The 22,360-nt window shown below is 37.2% G+C and overlaps 1 protein-coding gene across 1 annotated transcript; it reads left to right on the plus strand.

The window, feature by feature from the left end:
• The first annotated feature begins 3,246 nt into the window (after positions 1-3,246).
• LOC110447647 lies at positions 3,247-22,057 on the plus strand. The gene is made up of 3 exons (XM_021493489.1): positions 3,247-3,695; positions 17,038-17,202; positions 18,215-22,057. Exons 1-3 carry the CDS (start codon positions 3,638-3,640, stop codon positions 18,460-18,462), a joined length of 471 nt encoding a protein of 156 aa, XP_021349164.1. The 5' UTR covers positions 3,247-3,637; the 3' UTR covers positions 18,463-22,057.
• Positions 22,058-22,360: the final 303 nt, after the last annotated feature.

A 22,360-nucleotide genomic window follows, 5' to 3' on the forward strand; every position in this document is an offset into this window, starting at 1 on the left:
CGTCTCATGTAATCTAGAAAACACAATTCTCCTGGGGGAGACCCCCCAGACCCCCCCCATTGGGAGGGGGAACCCCCCCCCCCTCCCACACCCTCCCCCTCATCGCGCTACGCGCTTCGGGGTGCTGCCGAAGGCAGCACACTTCATCATTGGGCTTACACATTGAAAACCCGTTTGTTACGCCCCTGTAAATGTGTATTACAGGCTTACCAAATACTCATTAACGATAAGGATACAATCTGCATCGTTTGTAAAGGATTCCGAAACGTCACTAGGGTCCACATAAATAACTTCCGGTCTAGACGTCCAGTCATTGTCCAAACCTTTCATCACCATCCTCAGCACCACTAAATAGGGACTATTGTCACACCATGTCACCTAATTCTAATATTAATACCCGGCCTCCTCTGCCCCGGCTACGCAATATATACTAGCGGAAAAAAGAAACTGTGCATGTCTAAAATGTGTTATAAAAATAAATGTGTATGACGTAGAACAACAAGGTTTTCAGGGACAATTTATTTGTTATTTATTAACAGTTGCATTCCATTTTCCACGTTATGGAATCAATAAGTTCCGCTCAGGAGTGACGTAAACACAGCAGGGGTTAATACTGAGTTCACAAAGTTAATACCTCGTATGCCCACCGTTTGCCCGAATGCAAGCCTGGTAACGTCGACGCATGGAGCCTATCAGACGGTTCAAGAATGCTTGTGGGATGGCATTCCAGATCTGTACCAACGCTGCAGCCAAATCAGCCAACGTCACCGGTTGATTAGGTAATGCCCGTAATGTCGCGCTTCATTTCATCCCAGACGTGTTCAATGGGCGACAGATCGGGGGATATAGCAGGCCAGGGCAACACGTCAACGTTCTGCTGGGCCAGAAAGTCCATAGCGACACGAGCTGTGTGTGGCCTGGCGTCGTCCTGGCGTCGTCCTGCTGTAGCGTAATGTGACGTTGCTGCCCTTGCACGAATGGAACGACGCGGGTCCGGAGGATCCTGTCACGGTATCGCAGCGTGTTCAAATTCCCGTTAACAACCACCAGAGGCGTTCTCCCGTTGGCTGTGATGCCGCCCCGAATCATAACGCTGCCTCCACCAAAAGAACGCCGTTGTACCACACACGCGTCACGGAAACGTTCTCCAACTCGACGATACACTCTGGAACGGCCGTCACTACTATCCAGGTGGACTCGCGACTCGTCCGTAAACAAAATGCCTGCCAAATCCCGTCGAGTAAACTGCAGATGCCTTCTGCAACAGTCCAGACGTGCTACACGATGACGTGGCAGAAGAATAAGGCGGATTGCAGGACGTCGCGGACGGATAGCTCGTTCACGCAATCGGTTCCGTACAGTTCTCGGGCTTATTGGTAGCAATCCAGGGATTGTCCGTGCAGTCAAACTTGCCGTTTGGAAGCGATTTCTCAAATGGACAAGCCGAATATGGTTGTCCTGTTGACATGACGTCACACGCGGACGTCCCGCACTAGGTCGATCGCCGACGTGGCCAAACTGTTGATGTCGTCTCCACAAATCCCGGATTGTGTTTCGATGGACATGAAAACGTGTAGAGACAACGGCTTGGCCCATACCAGCTTGAAGCATACCAATAATCCGGAGGCAGTCTTTTTCATTGAGCCTCGGCATAGCATTAATCACAGAATGACCCAACAGTTGAAAAATAAACTTTCAGTTTCGAATTAGATGGCTGGACGAGAAAAACGTGCAAACTGGTCAACGCCTATAGAGAGCAAACTGCACGGGAAAAACTGTCAATGACACACGGATAGTGTGTATGTGTCATACTCGGTCATGTGTGTGAATTTTCATGTAAACCCCTAATCATGTAAAATTACTCTGAACTCCTTAGATTATGTCCAAATAAAGCTGTAACAAATGCTCAGGTCCCTGTGAGCGTAACCTATGAAGTTTCGAGGATGCATCCACAAGATGGCGCACACTGAGCTTTCGATTTTGTCATGACAGATGGTGTAACTTAGGAGCCGAAGGTTAGTTTAATACTATATGGTTTGTTCACATTTGGGAACAACAAACATTGTTTGTTTGCTGTTTCAAGACCGACCTACTACAGAGCAAAATGATCTATATTGATACAATTGAAGAAAAAAAACAACGTTCAAAATTAACGTTTTTATAAAGAAATTTGATCTTTCTGAAAAAAACACTATTTACCCATTGAACAAAATGTAAAAAACAAACATTTTCTTAAAGATGGCATATGAAGTCCATGTATACATTCAGTAAACTGACGTTACGTTAGACCATCGTTTCTCTTACCCTGGACAGGGATATCCACCATTTTACCGGTGTGAGATTTTCTTATCTCCCCCTAGGGTTGAGACAAGCTACACATGTTCTTTGCACGTTCTTAACAATTGTATGACGTCATAGCAACAATACCATGACGTCACGGCAACAACACCATGACGTCACGGCAATAATACAATGACGTCATGGCAACAATTAAGCCGCATCACATCAACATTGTCTTGCATTGATGTAACGTCTATATAAAATACATAAGAGGGTAAACATGTTGGAGATACATTTCCATCTCACCCCCTTGGTAGTGAGACTTAAGATTCTTAAGCTGTCAAACACTCGGCTTTTAACTAAAGAATCTCACCCCTCGGGTTGAGATAACCCTGTCTCAACCCCAAGGGGTTGAAAGATTCTATTAATCCTGGGTGTTAAAACGTTAAAGCTGAATTCTGCCTGGCTGAAACAAAACAACTGGATGAGTCATAAGTTATATGAGATATAATTCGTTTAAGTACTCGGACTACAGTTTTCATGCATTAAAAATCCTAAAAAGCATTTTCCATCGGGGTTTTTTGGCCATGATCCACCAAACCAGGTGCCGCTGGGAGTCTTTGGGCGGCCCCCAGACACTCCTCGCCTGGGCTTACAAATATCTTTGGTACTGGCTTCGCCCCTGGCATCTGATCCAGATTCTGTAAGGGTATCTGATATTTCACTGATTCGGATTCGTTTTGGATATCTGAACTGGAATTTATCTTGCTGTTTCACTGCTGAACCGAATCCCTGTGCTGGTGCGGTTGTATGCCTCATTATATGACTTTCTCTCTGTTGATCTTTGGCCATTATCAGAGATGTGTTTAACAGACTCTTTATTCAAGTATGCGTTAGATGTGGGGACGAAGGCCCCTCAAGGAACGGAAGCATTGACGTGTGTGATAAGCTATATATATATATCATATATGTATATGTATATGTAGGACAGCAGGACCTAATTCTATTACTGATAAATTCTTATAGAAGTTTTAACTTGGCGACCTCACCACTGAGTCTGCCACCCAGTGAGGACATTTACACTTGGGAATGATGATAACTTCACGTGAGGTCTGGACAGACGACGACCCAGTGCCCTGTACAATAATTCAGTGTGAAGGTGAGAGTACTACAATACATGCTATGTCTATGCGACAGGGCGGAAACCGGAACATGACTAGTTGTATTGTATACATGTGGATACAGGACGCTGGCTTGTTTATATCCACTGTGTAATCTTCATAGGACACATCTACATCCTCATAGCAGACGACAGCAGATCAAACTTATTGAGACGTGGTCGATTTCATCTCCTACAATGTTGATAAGAGTTATCGCCACAATATCGCTCATCGCTGCCGTACTTGTCAACTCCGGTAGGTTACTTCTCTAGTACTTCCCATTTCATGCTTTTAACTTCCATCAGTGAACGGTGTGTTTGCTCTATCTAATTGACCAAAGTTTAAATGCACTTCAAAATTGGAAAAAAAGTAGATTAAGTCGTCAGAATAAGCAATTTATTTGTTTTTATATGACCTCCTTGCATACACTTATTTAATTGCAAGGTTTTTCATACAAAAGCAAAATATTTCAGTTTTCTTTCAAAAATAAAAATAATGATTATGGACGAAATTGCATATATTTGTTTGGGGCGGGTGGAGGGAAGGGGGCGGGGGTGTTGGAGATACATTTCCATCTCTTCGTTTCAAGGGAAGAAATATTTACCAATGAGTATGACAGCTATTGTCACAACAGACAATTGTCACAATGGACTGGACAATCACAATGGACAGGACATTGTCCATTGTGAATAGTTTTCCACAATAAACACTGGTAGGTTATGTGTGAGAAGAGCGAAAGTGATATTTGTCACTATAAAGAAAGTGTTAACCTTATTTTTGCCATAAAACCTTATATTCCAGAGATAAAATGTAACCAGTTAATTTATCTAATCTGTAAGTATATGTATTAATATTGCAGAATATAAATATCTATACTTTGGGTATCTGTTGTTGTAACTGACTGTTCAACAATGGGAATTCGTTTTGTAAAATGTCTGTTAATCATGCTAAAACAAAAACTAACGGATTCGTTTATAACCGTAAGTCCGATCGGCGTTACTTATGTAAGTTTAGATGTAATTCTTGGTTCACGCAAAGCCGTGCTTTTCTGTTCTGGCGGATGATTGTGTGTGTAATATCGAACCAATCTCACTGTTAACCATAGGAAGTTTAACGGTCTGAGCACACCTGGATCAAATACCGACATCGCATGTTTTATAGTGGCTGTACATAAATGTAGCCATCCTATCTTTGTTTTTCTGTCTATCATACAAAACATTGCACGATTTGTTACTAATAGGGTGTCTCCAAGCAAAATCGATGTGCATCGATTGCAACTTTTTTTTTTGCATTTTCATGCAAATAAGATTGCAAAAATATTAATTTAAATGCAAATAAGCACAACACAATTAAAGATACAGCCATAATGTTGATACTTCAGGACGTATCAAGTCCATCTTTATCAATTTCAAAGTCCATTTAATGAAGAAAACAATATCGCGCGAAAGCTTTGGTTCATTAAATGATCATTAATATCCTTTGTGGGTTGATAAATTTGATATCGACTTTGTTTGCTTGACTTATGTAAGTTAATATGAAATTGTTATAATTCAATGAAATGAATTGATTAAAGGCCCATGTCTTTTATTTTATAATTTCATCAACTGTAGAATATATCTTTAAATAGCATCAGTGCCATCTATGATTCTTTAAAGATGGAAAGTTCATTCCTCAACAATCCAGGAGTAGGCTTCTCTGCATCACTGGAATATGTCATGACAAAATCGAACTCGCTATTTTGGATGATGCCAGTAGACTACTTTGTTCGCCAGTAGACTAGTTTCATTGCCTAACGACTAGTTTGATTGCCAGTAGACTAGTTTGATTGCCAGTAGACTAGTTTGTTTGCCAGTAGATTAGTTTGATTGCTAGTAGACTAGTGTGATTGCCAGTAGACTAGTTTGATTGCCAGTAGACTAGTTTGTTTTCCAGTAGACTAGTTTGATCGCTGCTAGTAGACTAGTTTGATTGCCAGTAGACTAGTTTCATTGCCTATAGACTAGTTTGATTGCCAGTAGACTCATTTGTTTGCCAGTAGACTTGTTTGATTGCCAGTAGACTAGTTTGATTGCCAGTAGATTAGTTTGATTGTCAGTAGACTAGTTTGATTGCCAGAAGACTAGTTTGATTGTCAGAAGACTAGTTTGATTGCCAGTAGACTAGTTTAATTGTCAGTAGACTAGTTTGATTGTCAGTAGACTAGTTTGTTTGCCAGTAGACTACTTTGATTGCCAGTAGACTAGTTTAATTGTCAGTAGACTAGTTTGATTGTCAGTAGACTAGTTTGTTTGCCAGTAGACTACTTTGTTTTCCAGTAGACTAGTTTAATTGTCAGTAGACTAGTTTGATTGTCAGTAGACTAGTTTGTTTGCCAGTAGACTACTTTGATTGCCAGTAGACTAGTTTAATTGTCAGTAGACTAGTTTGATTGTCAGTAGACTAGTTTGTTTGCCAGTAGACTACTTTGTTTTCCAGTAGACTAGTTTGATCGCTGCTAGTAGACTAGTTTGATTGCCAGTAGACTAGTTTCATTGCCTATAGACTAGTTTGATTGCCAGTAGACTCGTTTGTTTGCCAGTAGACTAGTTTGATTGCCAGTAGACTAGTTTGATTGCCAGTAGATTAGTATGATTGTCAGTAGACTAGTTTGATTGCCAGTAGACTAGTTTGATTGCTGCCAGTAGACTAGTTTGATTGCCAGTAGACTAGTTTGATTGTCAGTAGACTAGTTTGATTGCCAGTAGACTAGTTTGATTGCTGCCAGTAGACTAGTTTGATTGTCAGTAGACTAGTTTGATTGCCAGTAGACTAGTTTGATTGCCAGTAGACTAGTTTGATTGCCATTAGACAAGCTAGATTGCCAGGAGACTAGTTTCATTGCCAGTAGACTAGATTGATTGTCAGTAGACTTCTTTGTTTGCCAGTAGACTAGTTTGATTGACAATATAATAGTTTGATTGTTAGCAGACTAGATTGATTGTCAGTAGACAAGTTTGATTGCCAGTAGACTAGTTTCATTGCCTATAAACTAGTTTGATTGTCAGTCGACTACTTTGTTTGCCAGTAGACTAGATTGATTGCCAGAAGACTAGATTGATTGTCAGTAGACTAGTTTGATTGCCAGTAGACTAGTTTGATTGTCAGTCGACTACTTTGTTTGCCAGTAGACTACTTTGATTGTCAGAAGACTAGTTTGATTGCCAGTAGACTCGTTTGTTTGCCAGTAGACTAGTTTGATTGTCAGTCGACTACTTTGTTTGCCAGTAGACTACTTTGACCGCCAGAAGACTAGTTTGATTGCCAGTAGACTAGATTGATTGTCAGTAGACTAGTTTGTTTGCCAGTAGACTACTTTGATTGCCAGAAGACTAGTTTGATTGCCAGTAGACTTGTTTGATTGCCAGTAGACTAGTTTGATTGCCAGTAGACTAGTTTGATTGTCAGTAGACTAGTTTGAATGCCAGTAGACTAGTTTAATTGTCAGTAGACTAGTTTGATTGTCAGTAGACTAGTGTGAATGCCAGTAGACTAGTAAGATTGCTGCCAGTAGACTCGTTTGTTTGCCTGTAGACTAGTTTGATTGGCAGTAGACTAGTTTGGTTGCCAGTAGACTAGTAAGATTGCTGCCAGTAGACAAGTTTGTTTGCCAGAAGACTAGATTGATTGCCAGTAGAATAGTTTGATTGTCAGTAGACTAGATTGATTGTCAGTAGACTAGTTCGATTGTCAGTAGACTTGTTTGATTGGCAGTAGACTAGTTTAATTGTCAGTAGACTAGTTTGATTGTCAGTAGACTAGTTTGTTTGCCAGTAGACTACTTTGACTGCCAGAAGACTAGTTTGATTGCCAGTAGACTAGTTTGATTGCCAGTAGACTCGTTTGATTGCCTGTAGACTAGTTTGATTGTCAGTAGACTAGTTTATTTGCCAGTAGACTACTTTGATTGCCAGAAGACTAGTTTGATTGACAGAAGACTTGTTTGTTTGCCAGTAGACTAGTTTGATTGCCAGTAGACTTGTTTGTTTGCCAGTAGACTAGTTTGATTGCCAGTAGACTAGTTTGTTTGCCAGTAGACTACTTTGATTGCCAGAAGACTAGTTTGATTGCCAGAAGACTTGTTTGTTTGCCAGTAGACTAGTTTGGTTGCCAGTAGACTAGTTTGATTGCCAGTAGGCTCGTTTGATTGCCTGTAGACTAGTTTGATTGTCAGTAGACTAGTTTGATTGCCAGTTGACTAGTTTAATTGTCAGTAGACTAGTTTGAATGTCAGTTGTTAGTTTGATTGCCAGTAGACTAGTTTGATTGCCAGTAGACTTGTTTGTTTGCCAGTAGACTAGTTTGATTGCCAGTAGACTAGTTTGATTGCTACCAGTAGACTAGTTTGTTTGCCAGTAGACTAGTTTGATTGCCAGTAGACTAGTTTGATTGCTGCCAGTAGACTAGTAAGATTGCTGCCAGTAGACTAGTTTGTTTGCCAGTAGACTAGTTTGATTGTCAGTAGACTAGTTTGATTGCCATGCCATATTCCAGGGTGCATGGAATGTAAGTGAGCGTAACACATGGACATACATCCATAAAGGACACATACTGTTTGTTTGGCAGTTTGTATAGATAGAAAGACAAAACGTCAAAAGTGTAGCTTTCTTTGTTTACTGTCCAGTGTTGTTTCTAGATGCACCTTACGAGAAATATAATCTGCTTGAATGTAGCATCTTTCCGAATTTTCGGAAAGTTCGCTTGTGTTCAGTGACGAATATTCCAACAGTTCGCATGGAGGTACATCCTTAAATAACCTTACAAACATGGAGGTACATCCTTAAATAATCTTACACACATGGAGGTAAATCCTTCAGTAATTTTACACACAAGGAGGTACATCCTTAAATGATCTTACACACATGGAGGTACATCCTTAAATGATCTTACACACAAGGAGGTACATCCTTAAATGATCTTACACACATGGAGGTACATCCTTAAATAACCTTAAACACATGGAGGTACACCCTTAAATAACCTTACACACATGGAGATACATCCTTAAATAACCTTACACACATTGAGGTACACCCTTCAATACCCTTACACACATAGAGGTAACTCCTTAAATAATCTTACACACATGGAGGTACACCCTTTAATACCCTTGCACACATGGAGGTACATCCTTAAATACCATTACACACATGGAGGTACCTCCTTAAATAACCTTACACACATAGAGGTCAATCCTTAAATAATCTTACACACATGGAGGTACACCCTTCAATACCCTTACACACATTGAGGTACATCCTTAAATAATCTTCCACACATGGAGGTACACCCTTCAATACCCTTACACACATTGAGGTACATACTTAAATAATCTCACACACATTGAGGTACATCCTTAAATAACCTTACACACAGTGATGTACATCATTAAATAACCGTATACACATGGAGGTACATCCTTAAATAACCTTACACACATAGAGGTACATCCTTAAATAACATTACACACATGGAGGTACATCCTTAAATAACCTTACACACATTGAGGTACATCCTTAAATAACCTTACACACATGGAGGTACATCCTTCAATACCCTTACACACATTGAGGTACATCCTTAAATAATCTTACACACATTGAGATACATACTTTAATAATCTTACACACATTGAGGTACATCCTTAAATAACCTTACACACAGTGATGTACATCCTTAAATAACCGTATACACATGGAGGTACATCCTTAAATAACCTTATACACATGGAGGTACATCCTTAAATAACCTTACACACAGTGATGTACATCATTAAATAACCGTATACACATGGAGGTACAACCTTAAATAACCGTACCCACATGGAGGTACACCCTTAAATAATCTTCACACATTAAGGTACATAATTAAATAACCGTATACACATGGACGTACACCCTTAAATAACCTTACACACATGGAGGTACACCCTTAAATAACCTTACACACATGGAGGTACACCCTTCGATACCCTTACACACATGGAGGTACATCATTAAATAACATTACACACATGGAGATACATCCTTAAATAATCTTATAAACAAGGAGGTAAATCCTTAAACAATCTTACACACATTGAGGTACATAATTAAATAACCTTATATACATGGAGATACAACCTTAAATAACCTTACACACATGGAGTTAAATCCTTAAATAATCGTACACACATTAAGGTACATAATTAAATAACCTTATACACATGGAGGTACAACCTTAAATAACCGTACACACATGGAGGTACATCCTTAAATAATCTTACACACATTGAGGTACACAATTAAATAACCTTACACACATGGAGGTATATCCGTAAATAAGCTTACACACATGGCGGTACATCCTTAAATAACCGTACACACATGGAGGAACATCCTTAAATAACCTTACACACAATAAGATACAACCTTAAATAACCTTACACACATGGCGGTACATCCTTAAAAAACCCTTACACACATGGAGGTACATCATTAAATAACAGTTCACACATTGAGGTACATCCTTAAATAGTCTTACACTCGTTGAGGTACATCCTTAAATAACCTTAAACACATGGAGGAACATCATTAAATAACAGTTCACACATGGAGGTAGATCGTTAAATAACCTTACACACATGGAGGTACATCCTTAAATAACCTTACACATGTGAAGGTACATCTTTAAAAAACATTACACACATGGAGGTATATCCGTAAATAAGCTTACACACATGCCGGTACATCCCTAAATAACCGTACACATGTGAAGGTACAGCTTTAAACAACATTACACGCTTAAATAACCTTACACAAGTGAAGGTACATCTTTAATCAACATTACACACATGGCGGATCATTAAATAACCGTATACACATGGAGGTACATCATTAAACAACATTACAAACATGGAGGTACATCCTTAAATAACCTTACACATGTGTAGGTACATCTTTAAACAACATTACACGCATGGAGGTACAGCCTTAAAAAACATTACACACATGGCGGTACATTCTACAATGACCGTAGGAAAAAAATGACAACTTATTTGGTAGAACCGTCGCTATGCTAATACAACGTATACTTTTATATATGTATTCTTTATTTAATCAGCTACATTTAACCTGTTTGTGGTAATAAACGGTATATTTATAAGGAAACGGAGATTTTAAAGGATGGTCATTGATTCTCAGAATTTCCTAGTTTTCACGAACAAACACCGTACTGTGTTTATGAGTGTTGCTGAGAAATATGACTCATCAACTCAGTGCCCGACACTATTTTAAAGGAGGAAGTACTCCTACACGTATGCCGCACAAAATAATCATCTTAACACCTACTATTAATAACGAGAAACTATTTTTGTGAAGATTAAAATATCAGCTATTGCAAACCGTATATATCACACTTATGTTCTGCTAACCTGCATTTTGAAGCTTCAAGACATTTCTTTAAATGTTTCTTCATAAACATTCACTATTTCAAGCTAAAGTATGATAAATATTAGCATAATTTAGGTTGAATATAAATATACATATATATATGGATGATCTATGCCTAAGTCGTGTGTAGTTTTCTGTGTTAATACACTCGACAACTAGCCAGTAAGCCGTGTGTAGTTTTCTGTGTTAATACACTCGACAACTAGCCAGTAAGTCGTGTGTAGTTTTCTGTGTTAATACACTCGACTACTAGCCAGTAAGTCGTGTGTAGTTTTCTGTGTTAATACACTCGGCAAATAGCCAGTAAATCGTGTGTAGTTTTCTGTGTTAATACACTCGACAACTAGTTGGTAAGTCGTGTGTAGTTTGTTTTGTTAATACACTAGACAACTAGCCAGTAAGTTGTGTTTAGTTTTCGGTGTTAATACACTCGACTACTAGCCAGTAAGTCGTGTGTAGTTTTCTGTGTTAATACACTCGGCAAATAGCCAGTAAATCGTGTGTAGTTTTCTGTGTTAATACACTCGACAACTAGTTGGTAAGTCGTGTGTAGTTTGTTTTGTTAATACACTAGACAACTAGCCAGTAAGTTGTGTTTAGTTTTCGGTGTTAATACACTCGACTACTAGCCAGTAAGTTGTGTGTAGTTTTCTGTGTTAATACACTCGGCAAATAGCCAGTAAATCGTGTGTAGTTTTCTGTGTTAATACACTCGACAACTAGTTGGTAAGTCGTGTGTAGTTTGTTTTGTTAATACACTAGACAACTAGCCAGTAAGTTGTGTTTAGTTTTCGGTGTTAATACACTCGACTACTAGCCAGTAAGTTGTGTGTAGTTTTCTGTGTTAATACACTCGGCAAATAGCCAGTAAATCGTGTGTAGTTTTCTGTGTTAATACACTCGACAACTAGTTGGTAAGTCGTGTGTAGTTTGTTTTGTTAATACACTAGACAACTAGCCAGTAAGTTGTGTTTAGTTTTCGGTGTTAATACACTCGACTACTAGCCAGTAAGTCGTGTTTAGTTTTCTGTGTTAATACACTCGGCAAATAGCCAGTAAATCGTGTGTAGTTTTCTGTGTTAATACACTCGACAACTAGTTGGTAAGTCGTGTGTAGTTTGTTTTGTTAATACACTAGACAACTAGCCAGTAAGTTGTGTTTAGTTTTCGGTGTTAATACACTCGACTACTAGCCAGTAAGTTGTGTGTAGTTTTCTGTGTTAATACACTCGGCAAATAGCCAGTAAATCGTGTGTAGTTTTCTGTGTTAATACACTCGACAACTAGTTGGTAAGTCGTGTGTAGTTTGTTTTGTTAATACACTAGACAACTAGCCAGTAAGTTGTGTTTAGTTTTCTGTGTTAATACACTCGACTACTAGCCAGTAAGTCGTGTGTAGTTTTTTTTGTTAAAACACTCGACAACTAACCATGCAAGTAAGCTGTGTGTAGTTTTCTGTTTTAATACACTCGACAACTAGCCAGTAAGCCGTGTGTAGTTTTCTGTGTTATTACACTCGACAACTAGCCAGTAAGTCGTGTGTAGTTTTTTTGTTAAAACACTCGACAACTAACCATGCAAGTAAGCTGTGTGTAGTTTTCTGTTTTAATACACTCGACAACTAGCCAGTAAGCCGTGTGTAGTTTTCTGTGTTATTACACTCGACAACTAGCCAGTAAGTCGTGTGTAGTTTTTTTGTTAAAACACTCGACAACTAACCATGCAAGTAAGCTGTGTGTAGTTTTCTGTTTTAATACACTCGACAACTAGCCAGTAAGCCGTGTGTAGTTTTCTGTGTTATTACACTCGACAACTAGCCAGTAAGTCGGGTGTAGTTTTCTTTTTTTTAATATACTCGACAACTAGCCTGTAAATTGTGTGTAGTTTTCTGTGTTATTACTCTCGACAACTAGCCGGTAAGTCGTGTGTAGTTTGTTTTGTTAATACACTAGACAACTAACCAGTAAGTCGTGTTTAGTTTTCTGTGTTAATACACTCGGCAAATAGCCAGTAAATCGTGTGTAGTTTTCTGTGTTAATACACTCGACAACTAGTTGGTAAGTCGTGTGTAGTTTGTTTTGTTAATACACTAGACAACTAGCCAGTAAGTTGTGTTTAGTTTTCGGTGTTAATACACTCGACTACTAGCCAGTAAGTTGTGTGTAGTTTTCTGTGTTAATACACTCGGCAAATAGCCAGTAAATCGTGTGTAGTTTTCTGTGTTAATACACTCGACAACTAGTTGGTAAGTCGTGTGTAGTTTGTTTTGTTAATACACTAGACAACTAGCCAGTAAGTTGTGTTTAGTTTTCTGTGTTAATACACTCGACTACTAGCCAGTAAGTCGTGTGTAGTTTTTTTTGTTAAAACACTCGACAACTAACCATGCCAGTAAGCTGTGTGTAGTTTTCTGTTTTAATACACTCGACAACTAGCCAGTAAGCCGTGTGTAGTTTTCTGTGTTATTACACTCGACAACTAGCCAGTAAGTCGTGTGTAGTTTTTTTGTTAAAACACTCGACAACTAACCATGCAAGTAAGCTGTGTGTAGTTTTCTGTTTTAATACACTCGACAACTAGCCAGTAAGCCGTGTGTAGTTTTCTGTGTTATTACACTCGACAACTAGCCAGTAAGTCGTGTGTAGTTTTTTTGTTAAAACACTCGACAACTAACCATGCAAGTAAGCTGTGTGTAGTTTTCTGTTTTAATACACTCGACAACTAGCCAGTAAGCCGTGTGTAGTTTTCTGTGTTATTACACTCGACAACTAGCCAGTAAGTCGGGTGTAGTTTTCTTTTTTTTAATATACTCGACAACTAGCCTGTAAATTGTGTGTAGTTTTCTGTGTTATTACTCTCGACAACTAGCCGGTAAGTCGTGTGTAGTTTGTTTTGTTAATACACTAGACAACTAACCAGTAAGTCGTGTTTAGTTTTCTGTGTAAATACACTCGGCAAATAGCCAGTAAATCGTGTGTAGTTTTCTGTGTTAATACACCCGACAACTAGTTGGTAAGTCGTGTGTAGTTTGTTGTGTTAATACACTAGACAACTAGCCAGTAAGTTGTGTTTAGTTTTCGGTGTTAATACACTCGACTACTAGCCAGTAAGTTGTGTGTAGTTTTCTGTGTTAATACACTCGGCAAATAGCCAGTAAATCGTGTGTAGTTTTCTGTGTTAATACACTCGACAACTAGTTGGTAAGTCGTGTGTAGTCTGTTTTGTTAATACACTAGACAACTAGCCAGTAAGTTGTGTTTAGTTTTCGGTGTTAATACACTCGACTACTAGCCAGTAAGTCGTGTGTAGTTTTTTTTGTTAAAACACTCGACAACTAACCATGCCAGTAAGCTGTGTTTAGTTTTCTGTTTTAATACACTCGACAACTAGCCAGTAAGCCGTGTGCAGTTTTCTGTTTTAATACCCTCGACAACTAGCCGGTAAGTCGTGTGTAGTTTATTTTGTTAATACACTAGACAGCTAGCCAGTAAGTTGTGTTTGGTTTTCGGTGTTAATACACTCGCCTACTAGCCAGTAACTCGTGTGTAGTTTTTTTGTTAATACACTCGACAACTTCTTTGTTAATACACTCGACTACTAGCCAGTATGTCGTGTGTAGTTTTTTTTGTTAATACACTAGACAGCTAGCCAGTAAGTTGTGTTTAGTTCTCGGTGTTAATACACTCGACTCCTAGCCAGTAAGTCGTGTGTAGTTGTTTGTGTTAATACACTCGACTCCTAGCCAGTAAGTCGTGTGTAGTTGTTTGTGTTAATACCCTCGACTATTAGCCAGTAAGTCGTGTGTGGTTTTCTGTGTTAATCCACTCGACAACTAGCCAGTAAATCGTGTGTAGTTTTCTGTGTAAATACACTCGACAACTAGCCGGTAAGCCGTGTGTAGTTTTCTGTGTTAATACACTCGACTACTAGCCAGTAACTCGTGTGTAGTTTTTTTGTTAAAACACTCGACAACTAGCCATGCCAGTAAGCTGTGTGTAGTTTTCTGTGTTAATACACTCGACAACTAGCCAGTAAGTCGAGTGTAGTTGTTTGTGTTAATACCCTCGACTATTAGCCAGTAAGCCGTGTGCAGTTTTCTGTTTTAATACCCTCGACAACTAGCCGGTAAGTCGTGTGTATTAAAACAGAAAACTGCAAACGGCTTACTGGCTAGTAGTCGAGTGTATTAAAACAGAAAACTGCACACGGCTTACTGTTTTAATACACTCGACAACTAGCCAGTAAGTCGTGTGTAGTTGTTTGTGTTAATACACTCGACTACTAGCCAGTAAGCCGTGTGCAGTTTTCTGTTTTAATACACTCGACAACTAGCCGGTAAGTCGTGTGTAGTTTGTTTTGTTAATACACTAGTCAACTAGCCAGTAAGTCGTGTGTAGTTTTTTGTGTTAATACACTCGACTACTAGCCAGTAAGTTGTGTGTAGTTTTCTGTGTTAATACACTCGACAACTAGTTGGTAAGTCGTGTGTAGTTTGTTTTGTTAATACACAAGACAACTAGCCAGTAAGTCGTGTGTAGTTTTCTTTGTTAATACACTCGACTACTAGCCAGTAACTCGTGTGTAGTTTTCTGTGTTAATACACTCGACTACTAGCCAGTAAGCCGTGTGTAGTTTTCTGTGTTAATGTGTAGTTTTCTGTGTTAATACACTCGACAACTAGCCGGTAAGTCGTGTGTATTAAAACAGAAAACTGCACACGGCTTACTGTTTTAATACACTCGACAACTAGCCGGTAAGTCGTGTGTAGTTTGTTTTGTTAATACACTAGACAACTAGCCAGTAAGTTGTGTTTAGTTTTCTGTGTTAATACACTCGACAACTAGCCAGTAAGTCGTGTGTAGTTTTCTTTCAACATACAAAGGTTTTTACAGCTGCCGAGCTGATTTGTAGACGGATGTGTTCTCATGCTACATAGGATGCGTATCGGAAGGGCGGCTTGACCATACCCTTGACAGTGTGTCATTGTACAGAAAATGCGCAATTAATTATAGTGTCAACAACAACAATGAACTGTACTTATTGACTCCGACGCTCAGCTGTGGCTGTCTTTACTTTGTTAGCCGAAACATTAGATGTTTCACCTATTCTAGTTTCAAAGTTTTATTTTAAAGATGAATACGAGTAATTAAAGCAACCCCATTCACTTTACGATACAAAGCCTGATTGTTTCTCTTGTTTGTTTGTTTGTTTGTTTGTTTAAGGTTTGTTACCCCGAAACGGCCATGGTCATGGTTATGGTCACGGCCATGGTCATGGTCATGAACTAGATAATTATCAAGCACTTTTAGTGGCAATATTCATATCATTATCCGCGTTTCTTAAAATTTTAACCATGATAAATGCTAATTGACAAAATCATTTTTACAACAAAATTAACATTGTGTTTATTTTTTATAAACACCTTGTTAAATTTTGTTGTAAATATGATTTTGTCAATTAAACTAAATTTCATGCAGAAATAAACAAGAGATATCTCAACAATATGGACAAATTAGGTGCATCACTATTAATAATGGGAGCACTGAACAGTGCGCATTTTTTTTATCAAAATGGGAGGAGAAATTAGGTCAGGAATATTATTTTGAATGAATAAATAAACATATAAAACAATGGAAAAAATGACTTAACATAGGGAGTTATGGCATGTATAAAAGGGTTTTGAATTCCAAAATATTTTCAAGAATATTTTTTTTCCAATGACATTGTTATAATTGATATGGGATGCGATCTTCTATCAATACATTAATGGTCAAACCCAAGATGTAACGGAATAATAATGATATTAATCTCTGAATTTTGACTATACATGGATGTGTGTCTAGGTTAAAGAAAGGGAACAATAATAAGTAAAGGCATTAGCACCAGTCACTACCAATATTTGAAATATTTCAGTAAATTATTTGACCAATTGGAAGCGCAGACATGGTGGTCTGGAATTGTAATTTTCATCAGGACAACATTTGATATTCTTTCACTTCAATTTTGTATAAAACATTTCCTTTATATGTCTTCATCGATATCCTGTCCTTTTGATAGCGTCTCTTCTCCTCACAATAAATAAAAGAAATATAACCGTGTACTTTTGAGGTTTTTTTCTGTGATTGTTTCAGGGTATGGGCTGATGTGTTACAAATGCGACAACAGACGACATCCCGACATATGTGACCGGAAGGCTCGCAAGCTTACAGTCGGACACGTGGAAAACATTGAACGTTGTAACGGCACATGCAAAATTGCGGCAATGAGAAAAAGAATTCTAGGTCATGTGATCGATGGTAAGTAATGAACAGGCATTACATAACATGACAGGTCATTCCGCTGTTTATAAAGGGATGAACAGATCAGATGAACGCAATTCAGTCACACTCAGTGAAGACTTCTACACACCAGGTATTCCGATACAGTGAACCGGACAAGGCACAAATAATGCAGTCGAATGGGATCACCATGTGATAAACAATTCTTATTATAAACACGTAGTCTTTCTATGCCCATCTAACCCTTTGCCATGACAACACTAAAAACGTATTTTGGACCAAAGATCACGATGTCAACTTGACATACAGTATATGATGATGGTAACTTTCCCTGATACTGTAAAACGATACTCAAAACTTATGTTATTTCTTTAAATTTGGGATACACAAATGCTATCCAGATCCGTCAACATTATTTTATTTCTCATTTCAATTAGCATCACATAATGTTCACATATTTTGTTATTCAATTGACTTAGAGTCAGTTTTATTACTGATGTTTTTCAATGTTATATTGGATTGAAAGATTATTCGCAAGTGTATTTTAATATATCTTTTTTTCAACGTACAAAAATTATACAGATTGTGTAAAACATAACGGTAGGTTATAAATTGTTTAGTGTTGATCATGGTTCGTTATAATCCAAGGAAGTCATGTTTATTTATGATACAATCCAAGGAAATCATGTTTATTCTTAGTCCAAGGAAATCATGTTTATTCTTAGTCCAATGAAATCATGTTTAATCCAAGACAATCATGTTTATTCATAATCCAAGGAAATCATGTTTATTGATTATCCAATGAAATCATGTTTATTCTTAGTCCAATGAAATCATGTTTAATCCAAGACAATCATGTTTATTGTTAATCCAAGGAAATCATGTTTATTGATAATCCAAGGAAATTATGTTTATTAATAATCCAAGGATAACATGTTTAGTTAGGATACAATCCAAATTTACATTCAGTTTTACTTATAGTTTGATTTGTTTCAGTATACACCATGTTAACCCAGTTTTACTATTTCAGTGTACATGCGGACTTGTGACCACGACTGGAAAATCGCCGCCTGTAACCAGACGGAGAATGCCAGTGTTTGTCATTGCAAAGACCGCGACTTCTGTAACTATCAGCTCAAAAATATTCCCTTCGACGACGAGGTGAGGGGTGCCGCATTAACGTCAGTGGAAAATTCCGCAGGCAAGCTGTTTGATTATCGAACAACGCTAAACGTTGTTTTGGGGTTTGCTATCTATATTTTGTACATCATCACGTGAGGTGTTTATGGACGATTTGATTGAACACCGTCTAAGCTAGTTAGAATTCAAACCACACCAAGATTCCTGTTGGAAATGTGAATGATTTTGCTGCGACCGCCACCATACCAAGAGAAGTCCGCCACTGAACCAGGTCTTTCTCACCAGACTTGAGGGACTTAGATGTTACTTCGACAGACTTGTTAACAGTAACATGGTCTCGTCCAAAATGGCAGCAGGAACAATCATCACTCAAGTTCTTTATATAAACCTAGATGATGGTTATATGTTTATCAGTTATAGTGTTTTACTTGTAAGACAAAATGATCCATATTTCGCTATATGAATGATATATGTTCGTTGAATGCATTTATTACTTCTCTTTCAATATATTAGATAATTTGAAGTTGATTACACACCTTCATCGGTTTATGTAGTTGTTAACGGTTCTTTTGGAAAACTTTTCTATAGATTTGAAAAGTATCGAATTTCTTTTCTAACAATTTATTCAATAGATTATTTATCATACGTTAACAAATTCACTTTTCTGCCTCCAGCCTTATTGATTGGATTTCATCTTGATACATAAATATTGGTAATTCGGCGCATTATATGTGATATTTTTGATGTTTTTATTTTAAAATTCATATTAGTAAATGCAATACCTATAGCACCAAATTTACATATAATAGTATTGCATAACACTATTACAATATACTCGGAAGTCAATGTTCTTACTACTGGACAGATATATACAAATTATACACAACTTGTTCGTAATACTAAGTATGTGTGTTTGTGTGAAAAACCGTTTACTGATTGTATCACAATAAAGAACCAGATAGTCTAGATAATTTAAGCATTGGATCCAGTTATCTTGTGGTTTATGAGGTTAATACCCCATACACCTAAACACAACAGGATTCAGCCCTTAATTTATATTAAGTGTCATTTTTATATTGTTTTGATAAATCAAAATATCAAACTTAAGCAGGTGTAATTCCGTGGAAGATTCTGATGCTAGTGACGTCATCACTAACTGTGCACAAACGCCAACTAGAAAGTTTATGAAAAAAATAAACCCCCTCTTTTGTGAGATTATTGTGTTTAAGTTCAGTAGAATTGTAAATATTTCCTAATAATTACAGTATTTACACATCCTAAACAACCTGCTCGCGATATTATGTTTTTGTTATTTAGATCATTTACTGATCATTGCAGTATATAACAAACACTTTTACGCCGTACACAACCTGCTCGCGATACTATCTATGTATATTGGTTCATTACACTAATGTACTATATGCAACTGTCGTGAGTTCTTTAGGTTTGAATAACGAGATACAGGTGGTGGTATCCTATCTTATAATATCCATTTTGCACATGTCATGTATGATCCATGGCAAATCCGTTCACTTGTCATTTGATATTTCTTATCTAAATTTACCTACAATTACCCGGACGATAATATCAATGCAATGTGCTACATTTCCTGTGCATATCAATTGAAATTTATAACCTACAGAATAAAAAATAACTATACCTGCGGCGCTTTATTCTCTCTGTATTTTAATTGTATGTTTACGTGTGATCATACAATTTGTAGTTGCCTCGGTTTCATTAGGAAATAAATACAATATTACCAAGGTCCGTGTTCAAGAAACTGTTTTCATCAAACTCATATTCTGTGCTCAAGGCCATTTTCTTGCTCCAGTAAAACATTTATAATATTTTTGTTAGTGATTTTTAAGAATTTTAGAGAGACTTCACACTTGTGTCGCATGATTTAAGCGAGTTACAAAAAAGGATGGTTTGAACACAGAACCCATGCTTAAACATGAGAACAGTTTCATGAAAACGGACCCAAACCTCCCGAGTCAGTTTGTAATTGACACAAGCTAGGGCTTTGGATTTTTTTGTATTTATTTGCAGTTAAAACATAGACATCTCTTGTGTGATGGGATGTGAGTGACATCCTCTATTTTATTTGTGAGATTAATTTATGTTTTTATATGGCAACATAATTAAACAAGAATGTTTAGATTAATGTATTTTTGATGACAAAAAAAAAATCGATATCCCAATGAAAATGAAAATATTTGTACATAACCACGAAGGTCATACCATCTGATCAATGTTCATATATTCGCATCCTCGATATCCAGGGGTTACGCTCCCCTACGTTAGCTGACGTTAGGTAAGCGTAACCCCTGGATATCGAGGATGATGTATTCGTAATGTGAAAATGACTCGTAATATGATGATAACTGTACCAAGGGAGCTAACCCGTAATTGATTAACAGTATCATTCGGATACTTTACCGCAGCTAAGTTTACTGGTGCATCTAACTCTGGTTTTTGTAATAGTTTTAGATTAAATTTAAGATTATGTTTGTTCGTTATTTTGTAAATGTGGTGTACTCCAATTTAGATGAAAATGTTCTGCTCATCAAGTGTGTGATATCCGTGTTTGTATAATACATGATATTATATATTATATAATATCATTTCGAGTTTTCTGTAATAATGGTCAGTGATAACATGGTTTTGTACATTTTTATATGTCGTTCAATTATTAGCTACTATTAATGTTTTTCATGGTTTTGTATATAATGTCCGTCGTGTTTTGTTCGCGTTTTTCGTATAATATCGTGTTTTGATATAAAAGAAATAATCGACTTATGTGGATTTTATGTAGGAATGAATGATAAGGATGAGACAAATTTTGGAAAAAATGAAAAAAAATCGAATCCCGAGTAAGATCTGCACCGTAGCATACACATGTATGTTGATTGTTTCTATTCTATGGAAAATGTGTTTTCATGTCTACCTCAGTGCCTATACACCTTCATAATGCAATATATTTACATGTGCATGGCATTGTCACTATATAGGATATTTGAAAGCTGTGTCGTTGATAAATAAACACTGACGTCATGCTTTATCAAAATGTTTATTTCAATCAATCAAAAGCTTCAATCTATCGATTTCATTCATCAACACATGAAATCAACACTCGACAGACTGACAGACCCAATTCCAAGTTACTCTCATGCTAAGTTCGGCCAAACATTTTTACATGACTTGACCTTGAACGGTGTTTTTGTTGATCTAGAGATTAAATAGAATCCTTTTTTTTTCGTTCCTCAAATCTTCAAGTATACGAGAAAAGACATGCGTGTTTCCCTACATGTTTGTTTACCCTTGCAATGCAATATACAATGGAGGCATTTGGAAGAGAGTTGCACGGCATTGTTTGGAAAATAATATATGATTATTAACCAAATAAAAGTGTCTTCACAGCGAACGCATGGTAGAAGTGTAGCTATTTAAATGATCACATGGTTTTTAAATCATGTTGTGTCATTTGTACTTCATTAAGTGTTCACATGGTTTTGTATAAAATATCATGTGTCATTTCTAGATGTGTTTAATATCCGGATTAATATTGCACTTCACACTGGTCAGTGTTAACAGGGATACATGTACCTGGTTCACGTAAAATTTGTGATTAAGCTAAATTGATTTGATATATATTGTTCCTAAACTGTGTATCTCAAATCTACTTACGTCTGTTCTCTCATCAAAAATTTGTTTTGCAATAAAATGTCATGCATATTTGAAATGTTTTTATTTTTATTTTATGTTTTTGTGTTTGGTTTAAGTTTTCTTCTTTTACTTTGTAGATAAATATTATTGAAGTGATTAAAAAACAGTTAAGGAAATGTCTTAAAATGTATTCAATGAAATATCTCGAAAATATTTAACGAAGTTTGGAAGTAGCTTAAAAGTATTCCAGGATGTGTTGGGGAAATGACTGGCAAACAGTCAATGAAGCGCTGGAAAATATCACGAAAGTAAATAAATCTCCCCTTTTAACTCACACTTCTTTAATGTACAACTGTATATTCTACCAATT

Source organism: Mizuhopecten yessoensis, unplaced genomic scaffold, assembly GCF_002113885.1.
Source record: "Mizuhopecten yessoensis strain PY_sf001 unplaced genomic scaffold, ASM211388v2 scaffold3555, whole genome shotgun sequence".
Lineage (NCBI taxonomy): Eukaryota > Metazoa > Mollusca > Bivalvia > Pectinida > Pectinidae > Mizuhopecten > Mizuhopecten yessoensis.

Bases quoted from the DNA above. Each gene is read 5' to 3' on its own strand.
- LOC110447647 (XM_021493489.1), top strand. From the start codon at position 3,638: ATGTTGATAAGAGTTATCGCCACAATATCGCTCATCGCTGCCGTACTT. The intron at 3,696-17,037 runs GTAGGTTACTTC...TGATTGTTTCAG, and splicing joins TGCCGTACTTGTCAACTCCG to GGTATGGGCTGATGTGTTAC. The intron at 17,203-18,214 runs GTAAGTAATGAA...TTACTATTTCAG, and splicing joins TCTAGGTCATGTGATCGATG to TGTACATGCGGACTTGTGAC.